The 13,266-nt window shown below is 40.8% G+C and overlaps 1 protein-coding gene across 1 annotated transcript in view; it reads right to left on the bottom strand.

The window, feature by feature from the left end:
- Positions 1 to 13,266, bottom strand: part of aff2 (AF4/FMR2 family, member 2) — a 75,282-nt gene that overhangs the window by 38,467 nt on the left and 23,549 nt on the right. Inside the window, exons 4-6 of the mRNA XM_055224670.1 lie at positions 12,891 to 13,089; positions 10,896 to 11,100; positions 1,384 to 1,428 (exon numbers count right to left, since the gene is read on the bottom strand). Of these exons, the coding sequence (XP_055080645.1) occupies positions 1,384 to 1,428; positions 10,896 to 11,100; positions 12,891 to 13,089 (449 nt within the window). The remainder of the gene's footprint in view (positions 1 to 1,383; positions 1,429 to 10,895; positions 11,101 to 12,890; positions 13,090 to 13,266) is intronic.

Below are 13,266 nucleotides of genomic sequence, written 5' to 3'. Positions count from 1 at the left end.
CTTTTGACAACCCTAGTCTGAGGAAACCCACTCACAATGAGACCCAACCTGCCCTGATCTCAGTTGCACATACATATGCACATATATAGTAATCATGGGAGGGCATCTGGTAATGATGGCATTTACTGGACCTTTCTGTTGACCACCAGCAGAACTTAATTCAGGCTACTACTAATCACATTTGTGCTGGAATAAAATGTGAATCTGAGCATATTTTTGGTTTTAGTCTCCTCTGAGTCACCTCCTCAGCAACAATACACCCAGTCCTCACAGAACGCTCACTCTCTCTCTCTTTCTCTCCCTCTGTCTATCCTTCTCTATGCCGCTCTCTCCGTACATCACTCTCTCTGTCTATCCTTTTCTTTCTTTTTCTCCACCTCTCACCCATCTCTCTCTTTTACGGTCTCTCTCTCCTTCCCTCCCTCTCTCTTTTTCTCTCACCCCACTCTCTACCCTTCTCTCCTTCTCTCATTGTCTCGCTGGGTCTACATCCATTCTTCTGTGCTTGTCTCCTTCTCTCTCTCTCTCTCTCTCTCTTTCAAAGGTCAAAGGTGAGTAACTAATGCCTCACTGACATCACAGTTTCCCATCATGCATCTGTTCTGTCGGATGACTCAGTCCAAATGACGCGTGGGATTTTTATGGACAACATTCTTCCCTCTCTCTCCCTGTTTCGATCCCCCGCTGTCGTTCTCTCTCCCTCTCCCCCTTTCCCAAGTGAAATTGTTTAAAAACATCTTTGGATTTAGATCTTAATTTCTATCTGGTTTAGTCATGATTTGCTCCTGGTTTAGTCCTGGCTATGGTCCCAGTTTAGACCTGGAACCTAGGTTTGCTCTTGTGGTTTAGTCCTGGTTTAGCCCTGGTTTAACCCTGGTTTAGTTCTTGTTTAGTCCCTCTATGTCTCTCTGTGGTCCTGATGAGAGGATGCAGCGTTGCTAGGAGACAGCCCTCTGACATCACTGTGCTCTGAGGGATGATGTTGCCGTTGTGATGCTGTTACTACGGAGATGGAAGTGATGAGGTCAGATGCTCATTCCTTCACTGTGCTGTGTCATTAGAGCTATTAGCAATTACTATTATTTTTGATTGATTAATTATATTTAACTTTACTGGTGGAGACTGAGCCACCTTCTTGGAGACAAGCAGGTAATGCCACCAAGCAAGTATATATATATATATATATATATATATATATATATATATATATATATATATATATATATATATATATATATATATATATATATATATATATATATATATATATATATATAAAATTATTATTATTTAAACTATGGTGATTCTACAATGTGCTGATGTCATAATTAACTCTTAACTCAAGCCATTAGAACATGGGAATAGTGTGAGAGCCAAACTCACCCGCAGAATCTCCTCCACACAGCTAGGGTCATTCTGCAGACCAACCTGAAAATAAATACATACATTCATTATTGAAATTATAACATAATATTGTCCACACATATTGAAATTGAACTGGGGTGAAGAGTTGAACTCTTTCAGAAGTATATCTATTTGAATGAGAAAACTGGACCAAAACTGGTTTAGATCAGGTTTAGTCCTCAGGCTTGTATAAAGCTGGATTAGAGGGTTGGTGAGGTAGCTTTGTGATTAACTTTCACGGTGTTCACTTTCTATCGGGATAGATCTCTATGGCAACATGCCCTAAATTCAGAACCTGCTCCTGCACCAGGTTAAGTTCCCCAGTAAGAAGACAACTCATTGACAAGAATCCAGTTGCTGTGACGATTTCAGAGATAAGAATCCAGCTGCTGTGAGCCGATGGAGTCCTGGTTTAGTCCTGGTTCAATGATGGCTTAGTCCTGGTTTAGTTTTGGTTCGGTCATGTTTTAGTCCACTGGTAGTTTGCGCTTGGTTGAGTTCTGGTTTAGTTTTAGTTTAGTCCAGGTTAAATCCAGATGTGCTCTCTGGTTTTCAATAGCAAGTCTTGGTTTAGTCCTGGTTTAGGTCTGGGTTAGTGCCGGTTAAGTTCAGGTTTAGTTCTGGTTTAGACATTGATCCAAGCTGCCAGTGAAACAAGATACAGTGACATTGGATTAATACAATAAAATAAAACATTTCTGGTTAAACTAATCTATAGATTTAATCGACTATTCATTGGCAACAATTAGATAAAACTACAAACATATCAAATAGCTCAAAACTAAATATTGAAAATTTGTTGTAAAAATTGTTTTGGTTTTAAAGAAGACATATAGTGCTTGAGTCCGCTACATAGTTCTAATCTATGACACCTGTGGATTATTATGTTATAATTTGGACATTTTAAATCACAATATACAAAGCAAGACTGCTGACTTTTGCGTTAGAAAACTGCGGTGCCCAATGAGAGTTGACTTTGCTCTAAACACCATCACAACAAAGAGCTGTTGTTGCCCCCTCCTATCACACTAGCGAGTAGCAGATTTCTTTTCATTTGTACCAAAATAATTACAAAACGCTGCAAATTCCTACATGTATCACCAATTAAGAAAATGAAAATTGAAGTACAGAGTAGTGGGTGTATGCCGTTGGTGGTGAAAATGGGGGCAGATCGGACCAATGACGCCCTGAATACAGGAGAATAAAGATTACTCAAACATGCATGAGTCACTCTAAACACAACTTAATGAAAAGGAAATAACTATAATATGGATGGTTAAAAGCTCTGAAAAGTCCATTTGGTAGAATAGGTCTGCTTTAAAAAGATATAATCCTCAAAAATGCACAGAACCGTAAAACCACTACAGATACACATTTCTTTGGAGGATTGAGTGGTTATTCGGCCGTATGTTCATAATTAATATTTCTAATTCAAGTTTTAAATGGTGCTGAGGAGCAGATGGTGAGAGCTGACACAGATCTGAGGAATTATAAAGTTTCTGCTTTGGGTCCAAACTTTTTAAAACATATTTTTTATTTCATTTAAACAAAAAGTAAAAAGTAGAAACAGATTTAATAGATGAAAAGTTCCTTCAGTCTCTGTGCGACTGGACCAGTTCCAGTTTTGGACTTGTTCTTGTTTATTTTAAAATGTTGAGTGTAAACTTCAGCAATAAATAATTTCCAAAATTAATTCTATAAATCACAAGTGCCAGAGACTTTCTAAATCTCTCTGGCTGTCTGCTTGTCTCTCTGTCTCTTTTCTCTCCCTTCTTTTCTTTTATTCACCTAAATCCCTTGTTTAGTCTCCCCCCTCTCTCCTTCTTTCTGTCTCTCTGTCTTTCTTTCTCCCCTCTGCCTCTTTAACATCTTTCTATGTCCTTCCTTCTTTCTTCACCTCTTGTTCTTGCCTTGTCCCCCCCTCTCTCTCTTGCTCACTCTCGCTTTCTCTCTCTCTTCTTGTTTCCTTTTTTCCTGTATAGCTAGCCTCTCCCCAACCTCACTGTCTTTATTGTCTCCTCTCTTCTTTCTCCCCCAGTTTCTTGTCCTCACTCCACACTCTATCTTCTCGCTTTTATCTCTTCTTCTTCTTCTTCCTCTCATTCCTCTCTTTCCTCTTTCCCGTCATCTTATATTCCCTCATCTTCATTCTCTATCTCTCCTCTTTCTCTCCCTGTCTCTTGTTCCCCCCTCTCCCCACTCTAATTTTCCCCCAATTGCTTCTCACATCTCGCTCCTCTCTGTTTCTTCTCCCTAACTTCTCTCTCTTCTCCCATCTTTTTCTTCTATTCTCTCTCTCTCCCCTTCCCACTGACTCTTTTTCTTTGTCCCTCTCTTTTCAGTAGTAACTGTTTGCCATTCTCTGTTTCTCCCCTTTATTCTCTTTCAATCCCCTGTCTCTTTCTCCCTCCGCTCTCTCATCCCTCTCCCTCCTCCTCTCTGCCTGTCTCTTCTCTTATTCTTTCTCTTCCCCTACCCCACTCATCCCCCTCTTCACCTTTCTTCCCCTCTGCTCTCCCCCAATTGCTTCTCTCCTCTCACTCCTTTCCCTCTTCTCTTTTTCTCTACCCCCTCCTTGCCTTTCATCTCCTCTTCTCTCTCTTTCTGCCTTTACCCCCTCACTCCCCTCTACACTCTCTCTTTCCTTCCTCTCACCCTTTCTCCTATTTCTCTCTCTTCCCTCTCTTCCTCCTCCTGTTTCCCTCCCCTTTCTTCTTCACTCTCTCCTTCCCTCTCTCTCCTCTTCCCTCCTCTCCCTCTCTCTTCTTGCTCTACCCCCCTCTCTCTCTCTACTCTCTCTCCTTCTCCCTCTCTCCTCACCCCCTCTCCTCTCCACTCCTCTTTCTCCCCTCTCTCTCTCAGTAGCAGCTGTGTGTAGGAGATAAGCTCTTGATTTAGCGTCTCACTAAACCTGTGCACACTCTGCTCCTGTGTCTGCAACAACATTTAATGTGGCCCCCTTAAAATCATCACATTTAGACCAGAAACCAGGCTGAACCAGGACTACACAGGGTTTAAAATGAGACCAGGCTGAACCAGGACTACAGGTCTCAGGTCAGATCATCTGCTCCATGTGGGCTTTCTAACTAAAACATGCACAATAATCCATCAGCTACGTACTCTTGATTATAAAGAAATGTGTCCTCTGCATTTGCCCCATCCTTCAGTGTCTCTCGTTAAACCTGCATTTGACCCATCCTTCAATGTCTCTGTGTTAAACCTGTCAGAGGCAGTGGGACCCATCTCCAGGACTACTTTAGCTGAAGGATTTTATATATTGTGCATGTTTTGGGTTGATGGGGCAAACCGGAGTGCACAGAAAAAACTCACCCAGACACAGGGAGAACATGCAAGCTCCACACAGAAAGGCCCGGGAGTCAAACCAGAAACCTTCTTGCTGTGAGGTGTAAGTGCTTTGCCATCTCAGCCACTTACACTTACACCAGAGCCCTCTCTCCTTCTCTATCTCGTCTTACTCAGTCACTATTGTATCTATTTTATATTCATAGATTTATAAAACGTTTCTAATGACCACTGGATCACTTCACTCTCTCTCCTCTCTTACTCTACTCTCCTCTCTTACTCTACTCTCCTCGTTCTCTACCCCTTCTTTTCTCTCTTTTTTCCTTTATTCCCCTCTCGTCCCATCTTCTCCCCCTCTCTCTTCCTCTCTCCCCTCCTTCACAATATATCCCTCTTTCTTTCTCTCCATCTCATTCCCTCTGCTCCCTCTTTCTCTTCTCCTCTTTATCTCTATTTTTCCTCTCTTGCCCCCTTTCCTCCCCCTCTCCTCTCTCTCTCTCTCACTAGCCCAGCCTCAGCAGGTTTTTTATTGCTTTCTCCTCTTCCTTTTCACTCTCTCTCCTCTTCCCCTCTCATACCCTTTCCTTTCTCCCGTGTCTCGTTCTCTCCCCCTCTCAAAGCCTTTCTCCGTTCTCTCCTCTCTCTCCTGTCTTCTCTCTCTCTCTGTTTCTTCCCTCTCACTCCCCTTTCATTGGTTTTCTAACAGCAGGTTTTTAATTGCTTTTTTCTCCCCTCCCTCCCTCCTGCTCTCTAACTCATCCCTCCTTCTTTCTATCTTCCCCTCGTTCACCTGTCCAGCCCCCCCTCTCCCTCTCTCTCACTCCTCTCTCTCTTTCTTTCTTCCCCTTCTCTCCCCTCATTGGTTCCTCTCAGTAGGAGGTATTTTATTGCTTTCTCTCCTCTCTCCCTTTCTCTCATTCCTTTTAATTTCTCTCTCTCTCTGTCTTTCTCCTGTTCTGCCCAACCCCTTTCTCTGCCTCTCTCTCTTTCCTTCTCTCCTTCCTCTCCTCTCTCAGCAGGAGGCGTCGTCATTGCCTCATGTTCATTGGGGCGCAGAATCTTCCATAACACCAATAACCCCAGACTCATAAACATTTTAATATGGTGTTTTTACGCAGACTGAGACGTTACACCAGGGATTTTATTATAAACAGTATTTTACAAACTAACATCAGGTCCGCTCTTATTTATAATATTCCACGCCAAATATTAACTGAATTTAATTGTTTAACTGTCACAAATGTTCCATAATGATTAGTGACAAGATCCATTATCTCGCTATATTCATCCAACAACACCACAGCACAATGGGATACAGGAGCATGAGAGGGCATCTGACACACAGAGATAGAAAAGGATGGGAGGGCATCTGACACACAGGGATATAGAAGGATGGGAGGGTATAGAAATTATTATGTACACATTTACATACCCCGTCAAAACTGGGACTACACCAGGACTATAATAGGAGTAAATCAAGGCTTGCCCGAGTAGTATCAAAAGTGGCCAAAATAAACACTTCATTAATAGTAAAAAATATACATTTGGAGAAACTACTACTTAAGTATTTCATTTTTATTGATTTATTTATGTTGAGCAGATTAATGAATGCATGTATCCAGTACACTTAAGGCGCATTTCACATTTTTTTCTTTTCTTATTTAAGGTCAAAAAGGAGTGGGGAGAAGAAAACGTATTCAATTCTATCCCTTTACTTATTAAATCTCAGACCTATAAGTAAGTAACTTAAAGAGTAACAGCTGGGACATAACATCTGATTTATAATTTGAAGTGAATGTAATTTGAAGGCCAAAACATGAAATAATCTACCAAATCTGGTATTTTCAAAGGACAGACACAAAAATGAGACAAACTAAATTATATCTGAAGGAGCAAGAAACACAAGTGTTCAAATCATTTCATATTATCAACATAAAGCTTTTGTCACAGTAAGAAGAGTAACCACAACTTTTACTCAAGCATGAGATCTGCTACTTCAATAAAAATATTACTCAAGTAAAAGTTACACTGTACAATATATTACTCAAGTATGGAGTTGGAAAACTCTTCTGAGAAGCACAAGTTTATTAAAAGGTTTCTCAAATAAATGTAACTGAGTGCTACTCACCACTTTAGTCCCAAAAGTCACACTTTGTAACTTTTTAGCACACAAATACACTAAAATTAAAGCATGTTTTTTCCCATTTTGATTGTGTCTATTGCACTGAAAAACATGCATCCTTACAGTAAGTGGACTTGCATCTCCACAGACCTGACTCTTATTTGGCCTGGAGCAGGGCCCCCTCCTGCTCGTTTCCATGGAAATTAATCTTCCACAGTAGGGCATAAAATTCATCTATCTCCATGGAGAATGTTCCAAAGTATGGTTTCAACTTTCTGTTTCCATGGAATCGAGCAGGTGACATACTGTAGCTTTAAGTACTAGAGTAAATATATCTCTTTGCTGACACATCTTATACCCAGTGCAGTTGTGAAGATTTTCTGCAAAAGATGGAGCCTTAATGAGCTGACATGAGCCAGGGGGGACACAACGGCATCATGGGTAATATGCAAATCAGCCCACGGCATGATGGGTAAAATGCAAATGAGCCAGCTGTTTGTCTCCATGGCGATTCTCTTTACCTCCTTCTCTCAACATAAACTACAACATCAGAGCGTGTCCTTGGTCTAACCCAAAATAACTGCACTATTTGGTAAAAGATTTAGATTTGGGGTGGGTACAATTAGATTTTTTTTGCATGAACATTGCAAATGTGATCATTTTTGCACTATATTTAAAATGCAGTTCATGTGTGGGAGTGTGAGAAAACGGAAATCTGAACTTTACAAACATGTTCTGAACTGCATGGGACTAGTTTAGAGATCGAAACTAGCTAACTAACTAGGGTTAGTAGCACCCTACAGAAGACCCCATGGGGACACAGGGCGGGCATGACACATGAATTTTGCATACACCCGGACACATGGACTTTAAAGTTGCACCAAGTAACTTTTCTATTGGAGAGTCCATCACATGCTTCAAGATTTCATATTTTGGCCTGTATAAAATTACACAGTAAAATTTGAGAAAAAAAAAATACATGATGGTGCCACCTGTTTCCATGTAGACAGATAAGTTTAATGCCATAGTTTTGTCCCTTTGCCAGAAAACTTACACAATGCACCTTTAGAAACACAAGGGAGCACTTTAGTTTAAAATATGTGATAAAGTAGATTTTATGAGTTTTATCACTTTGTCTTAAAGTGAAATGACTTAAATATTCAACCCAAAATAGAGTTTATGTGTTGAGCCTTGAGTGTGGCTTCACTTAGTCTGACTTATTACAGCCTTAAACTCAATGGATCCGCTCAGGGATATTAAAGTATTATGAGTGTGTCCTTGGTCCCTGTACCCTGTCAATCAAACTCAGTAATCCCAGAGTTGAGGCTGTCAGGCAGACTCCGTGAAACTAACACCAAAGTTATGTTTTAGGAGGCAAAGATATGACAAAATTATCAAACTAAAATCTTAATATTAAATCAGATTTAAAGGTGCACTATGTCACTTTTCTTGTGAAGACTGTGCCGCCTGCTTGTCTTCATGAAGATGTTATTGCGTTACCAAAATTGTTCTACACTATTGCATTAAAACATATCTATTTTGCATATATTTGATTGCAGGTGTAAAACATGTATTGAAAAACATATATTCTTACTGTAAGTGGGGACACCGCTCCACAGATCTGACCTGTAACTTGATCAGGTAGCGCCACTTGCTTGTCTCCGTGGAGATAGGTAAGGTTACCACCATTACTGGAACATTCTAGGCAAAGCAATAGCATCTCCATGGAGACACAATGGTGGTAGTGCCTCCACTGGAAAGTTACTACCTTTGAAGCAATAGAATGCTTTGCTCTCTCTTTTCTCTCCTCCTTTTCTCTCCCTCTCTCTTCTCTTTTGTCTCCTTCCTTCTCCTGGCAGACCATGTTCTGAGATCATTTAGTCGCAAACTTCTCTCTCTCCCTTTTCTTCCCCTCCCCCTTTCTCCTTCACTCTCTCCTTTCCTCCCTCCTCCTCCCTCTCTTTCCTCTCCCTCCTTCTTTTGGCAGCATATGCTCTGAGCTTAGTCACAAATTCGTCCGTCTCCCTCCTCCTTCCCTCTATCCATTTCTCTCTCTCTCTCTCTCTCTCTCTCTCGCTCTCTCATTTCCTGGCTCTTAGTCACAAACTCCTCTCTCTACCTCATTCTCTCTCCCTCTCTTCCCCTCCCTTCTCTATCTCTATCCTTCCTTCTCTCTCCTCTACCACTCATCTCTTCTTCAGTCGTAAACTCCTCTCTCCCTCATTCTCTCTCCCCCCTCTATATATCTCTCCCTCACTCCTCTCGCTCCTTCAGAACCATATCTTCTGAGTTTGTTTAGTCACAAACTCCTCTCTCATCCTCCTCCCCTCTCCTTGTCTCTCTCATCCTCTCACTCCCTCCTTCTCTCTCCCTCTCTCCACCTCTTTATCTCTAGTCCTCTCATCTATTTTCTTTTCTTCATCTCTTTTTGTGTCAAACCATATGTTCTGAGCCATTTAGTCACAAACTTGTCCTCTCTTCCTCTTCCTCATTCTCCCTCCTTTACTCTCTCTCTCCCCCTTTGTGTTTCTCTCCCTCACTCCTATCTCTCCTCCTCTCATCTCTCTCTCCTCCCCTCCCTCCTTTTCTTGGCAGACCATACGCTCTGAGCTCATTTAGTCACAAACTCATCTCTCTCCCTCCTTGTATCTCTCTCTCCCCTTCTCTCCAACACACTCTCTCCTCCTCTTATCACTCCTTCCTTCTCTCTCTCCATCTCCCCTCTTCTTTTCTTCTGGCAGACCATATGCTCTGAGCTCATTTAGTCACAAACTTGTTTCTGAAAAGGAGCCATCAGTGGAACAACATCTGCTGAGACTAAAGTTTGAAAACTCAAACTATCATTTACTTCAAAATAAAAAAGTGGATGTGTCCTCTGCTTGTAACCCATCCTTCAGTGTCTCTGTGTTAAACATGAATTTGACCCATCCTTCAGTGTCTCTGGGTTAAACATGCATTTGACCCATCCTTCAGTGTGTTTGAGTTAAACCTGCATTTGACCCATCCTTCAGTGCACTGGATTAAACCTGCATTTGCCCCATCCTTCACTGTCTCTGAGTTAAACCTGTCAGAAGCAGTGGGCCAGATCTGACCTATAGGTTCCTGGTCACAAGTACCTAGCTGGAGGCCTATTGTGCCTGTTTTAGGCTGATGGGGTAAAGCAGAAATGTTCACATCAAATGCACATCAGACCTGTGAGTGGAGAGGCCTCACCCCTCTACCACTATCTGGTGGGTGGCACAATGGCTGAGTGGCTTGGCAGGGTGGCTAGCACTTGTGTATCACAGGAAGAAGGTTCCAGGTTTGGTTTCCAAGTCCCTTTCTGGGTTTCCTTCAGGCACTCCAATTTTCAACCCAAAAGATGCACAATAAGTCAAATCATCCAGCTAAGGTGGTCCTGACCAAGACTAGTTCAAGATCTGGAGGTGGGTCCCACTGCTCCTGACAGGTTTAACCCAGAGACACTGAAGGAGGAGTCAAATGCAGGTTTAACCTAGAGACACTGTAGGGTCGGTCAAATGCTAAGGACACATTTTGCTAGGGGGAAAGTAAAGGCTAACTCTAACCTTAACATTCAACTTATTCCGTCAACTATAGTAAATCCTTCTAATCTGATATAGTGCTGTATTTTCCTTTTCAGTCAAACCAGTTGGACAGAGAGTTTCCAAATAACTTAAAGTGAACTTAAAGAGGCAGTATGTAACAGTGAGAGGAGGGGTGTGCAGAGGAAGCTTGTTAGCTGCTTATAGCTGTCATCTCTGGGCTCAAAGGAGCCCTTATTTTTGGAGGACTTTAAAATGTAAAGTCTGTGCTCCTTAACTGTTACAGGAAAAAGGAGAATATTCAAACATTTGGATTGTTATTATTGGGTCAAATTAACACCACAGAAGAACACCACACTCTCCTCCACTATCTCTTACAGCACAGGTTCCCAAACTTGGGGATGGTGCCAGAACTTTGTCTGGTCAGAGGGTCAGGTCATCAAACACTGTCAGATATATGATAATCCCAAAGTAGCAGTGCCCCTTTTATTAAATCGCATTCTAATATTATTGTATCGTCTTACCTCAGCTGTGTGTGCCAAAGTCAGTTTGGGCAGTTTGTTCTTCATGTTCTGGTTACTTCCCCCAAAGCCCTGCCCACTGCTGTACCCCTCTGAGACCACCAGGGACTTGAGCTGGGGTGAGGCATTGGGGGGGTGATCCTGTCCATCCATGGGTCTCACGTATGCTGTGGGCTTCTGCTGCAGAGACATGGGCTTCCCAGACAGGCTGAGGAATGAGGGCAAGATACTTTAGATATTAGATATTTCTGAACAGAGCCTTTCAATGTTTGTAAACAGAACCCTTTTCTAAAGCCTCCAATGTTTTTGAATGGGAGAGTTAGCATTAGCCTTCAAACATCACAAACTATGAAAAACCAGGGTTGTAAGATCAGAGCCTTGTTAGAAAACAATTAGCACCAAAATTAGAATACAAAATTAGAATAATAATAATGGGCTTCATTCATGGATTTCATTTTTGCTTTAACCGCTTGAGATCTGAGCTCTTGCATGACATGCTTTATTAATTTCTCTTTGTTATTTGGGCTGATTGGACCCAATGAGTGTAAAAACTAAGAATTATCTTTTTACATGATGTAGTTTCTGAGAAAAAGTATGTCCACATATGAGAACATTTGTTCTACATTTTAATCATGGTAAATGGTAAATGGTTACATTTTTCTATAGCACTTTTTCGACCTTCAAGGCACTCAAAGTGCTTAATCATCATTCAATCATTTTGATAGGACATTTGAATAATGATTTACAAAACCTATTAAGTGCCTGAACACAGCAACATTTGTCCTGATTGTGAAAGCAATTGTGCCTCTTGGAACAATGTGGGTAATTTGAAGTGCTGCTAAGAGGTGCAAGAAGACATATGCCTTTGCAAAAAATAAATAAAATAATTAATTAATAAAATAAAATAAAAATATTCTGAACATTCTAAACTCTTAAAATATTGTATAATGTATATTGCATTGTTGCTGTTCTTGTATGCTGTTCTTCTTCTTCTAAAAATTTGCATTGTGGCCTAGACAACCCAAAATGTGGGCACCAGGTCCCAGGAGGTTAAAAAACATTTGTAGCTTCCACTTTCAGAAGAAGTTGAGAGAACTTTGCACCAGATTCACAATGTGTTATTAAGTAGCCAAAGTCCTTCTTAAATGACAGTTGTGCCTAATTCACCAACATCCATCAGCTGGGACAGGCTGAGGCTGTCATTACAAAGTCTGTTAGATTAAATAGACCACATGCACTATAAAACTCCTCATAAATGTTGTATTACACAGTAATATTTTTTACAAGAAATAATAAAAATATATATAACCTACAATCATGGAGGAACAAACATTTTGTATTGCATTATCAGAGTAAAAATATTCTAAAGCAGCTGAATTTTTGTTCAGCCCTCCTGACTGTTTGTAAGATTTGTTCTACCACAAGAATATTTTCAGCTTCTAAAATATTTTGTGATGCCAAAAGTGTTTGTAAGTACAAATTTGTACATACTGAATGCTTTATGAATGACACCCAAACATTACATTACATTATAACATTATATTAATCACTTAGTATAGCAGGCAACCAAGATTTGACAGTGAAATTTTTGTTTTATTTCATCAAGCGCCACAATAAGTGAATAATGAGAAAACAGAACTGGAAGTTAGATATTGACTTTGAATGGTGCGTTCACACCATGTCGCCACAGGTGTTGGATTTACATGCAGATTCTTTTGTTTGATGCCGTGTTTTGAACACAGCATAATAATCGTTGATATATATAATGAACATAAAAACAACAGCCATTTGTCTGTGATGTTTATACATGTAAAATGAATGGGATAGAATGTTAACATGTGTCCCAGACTGTGGGCACAACAATTATAAACACGTCACTGCTAGACCCTTTACATAAACAAAATCTGCAAAAAAAAACAACACTTCAGCACCACGGAGAGCTCCTGGCCCCTGATTAGATAACAGCAAGACAAGCAACAAGGAAACTGCAGCACTCACCTTTGACCAGGAGGAAAGGTGGGTGTGGTCAGACCAGTAGTGGGTGTGGTCAATCCAGCAGTGGGCGTGGTCAGGAGGGACGTGGAGGCAAGCGGCGAGTCGTGTTCAAACGGAGATGTTTTGTTCAAAAGTGCAACATTTTCTGAGGAAGACTTAAAATGGCCACTGTCCAATGTGGAAGAGCGAAACACACCTCCATCTGGAGAAGAAGAGAAATATGGTTTCAGGATAAAGAGACATATTTTGGGTAAAGAAGATGTATTAAGCAGGTACTTGGTATTAAACTATAACTTAAAGTACATACGACAGATTTTCGTGTCTTTCTAATTCTGACTTGGTTTGGTGAAATATATTTATCATAATTTTACATCAGTTA

The sequence above is a fragment of the Periophthalmus magnuspinnatus genome, chromosome 10 (genome assembly GCF_009829125.3).
Source record: "Periophthalmus magnuspinnatus isolate fPerMag1 chromosome 10, fPerMag1.2.pri, whole genome shotgun sequence".
Lineage (NCBI taxonomy): Eukaryota > Metazoa > Chordata > Actinopteri > Gobiiformes > Gobiidae > Periophthalmus > Periophthalmus magnuspinnatus.
Note: the sequence above shows the minus strand (reverse complement) of the source record. Positions and strands in the feature narration are given on the sequence as shown.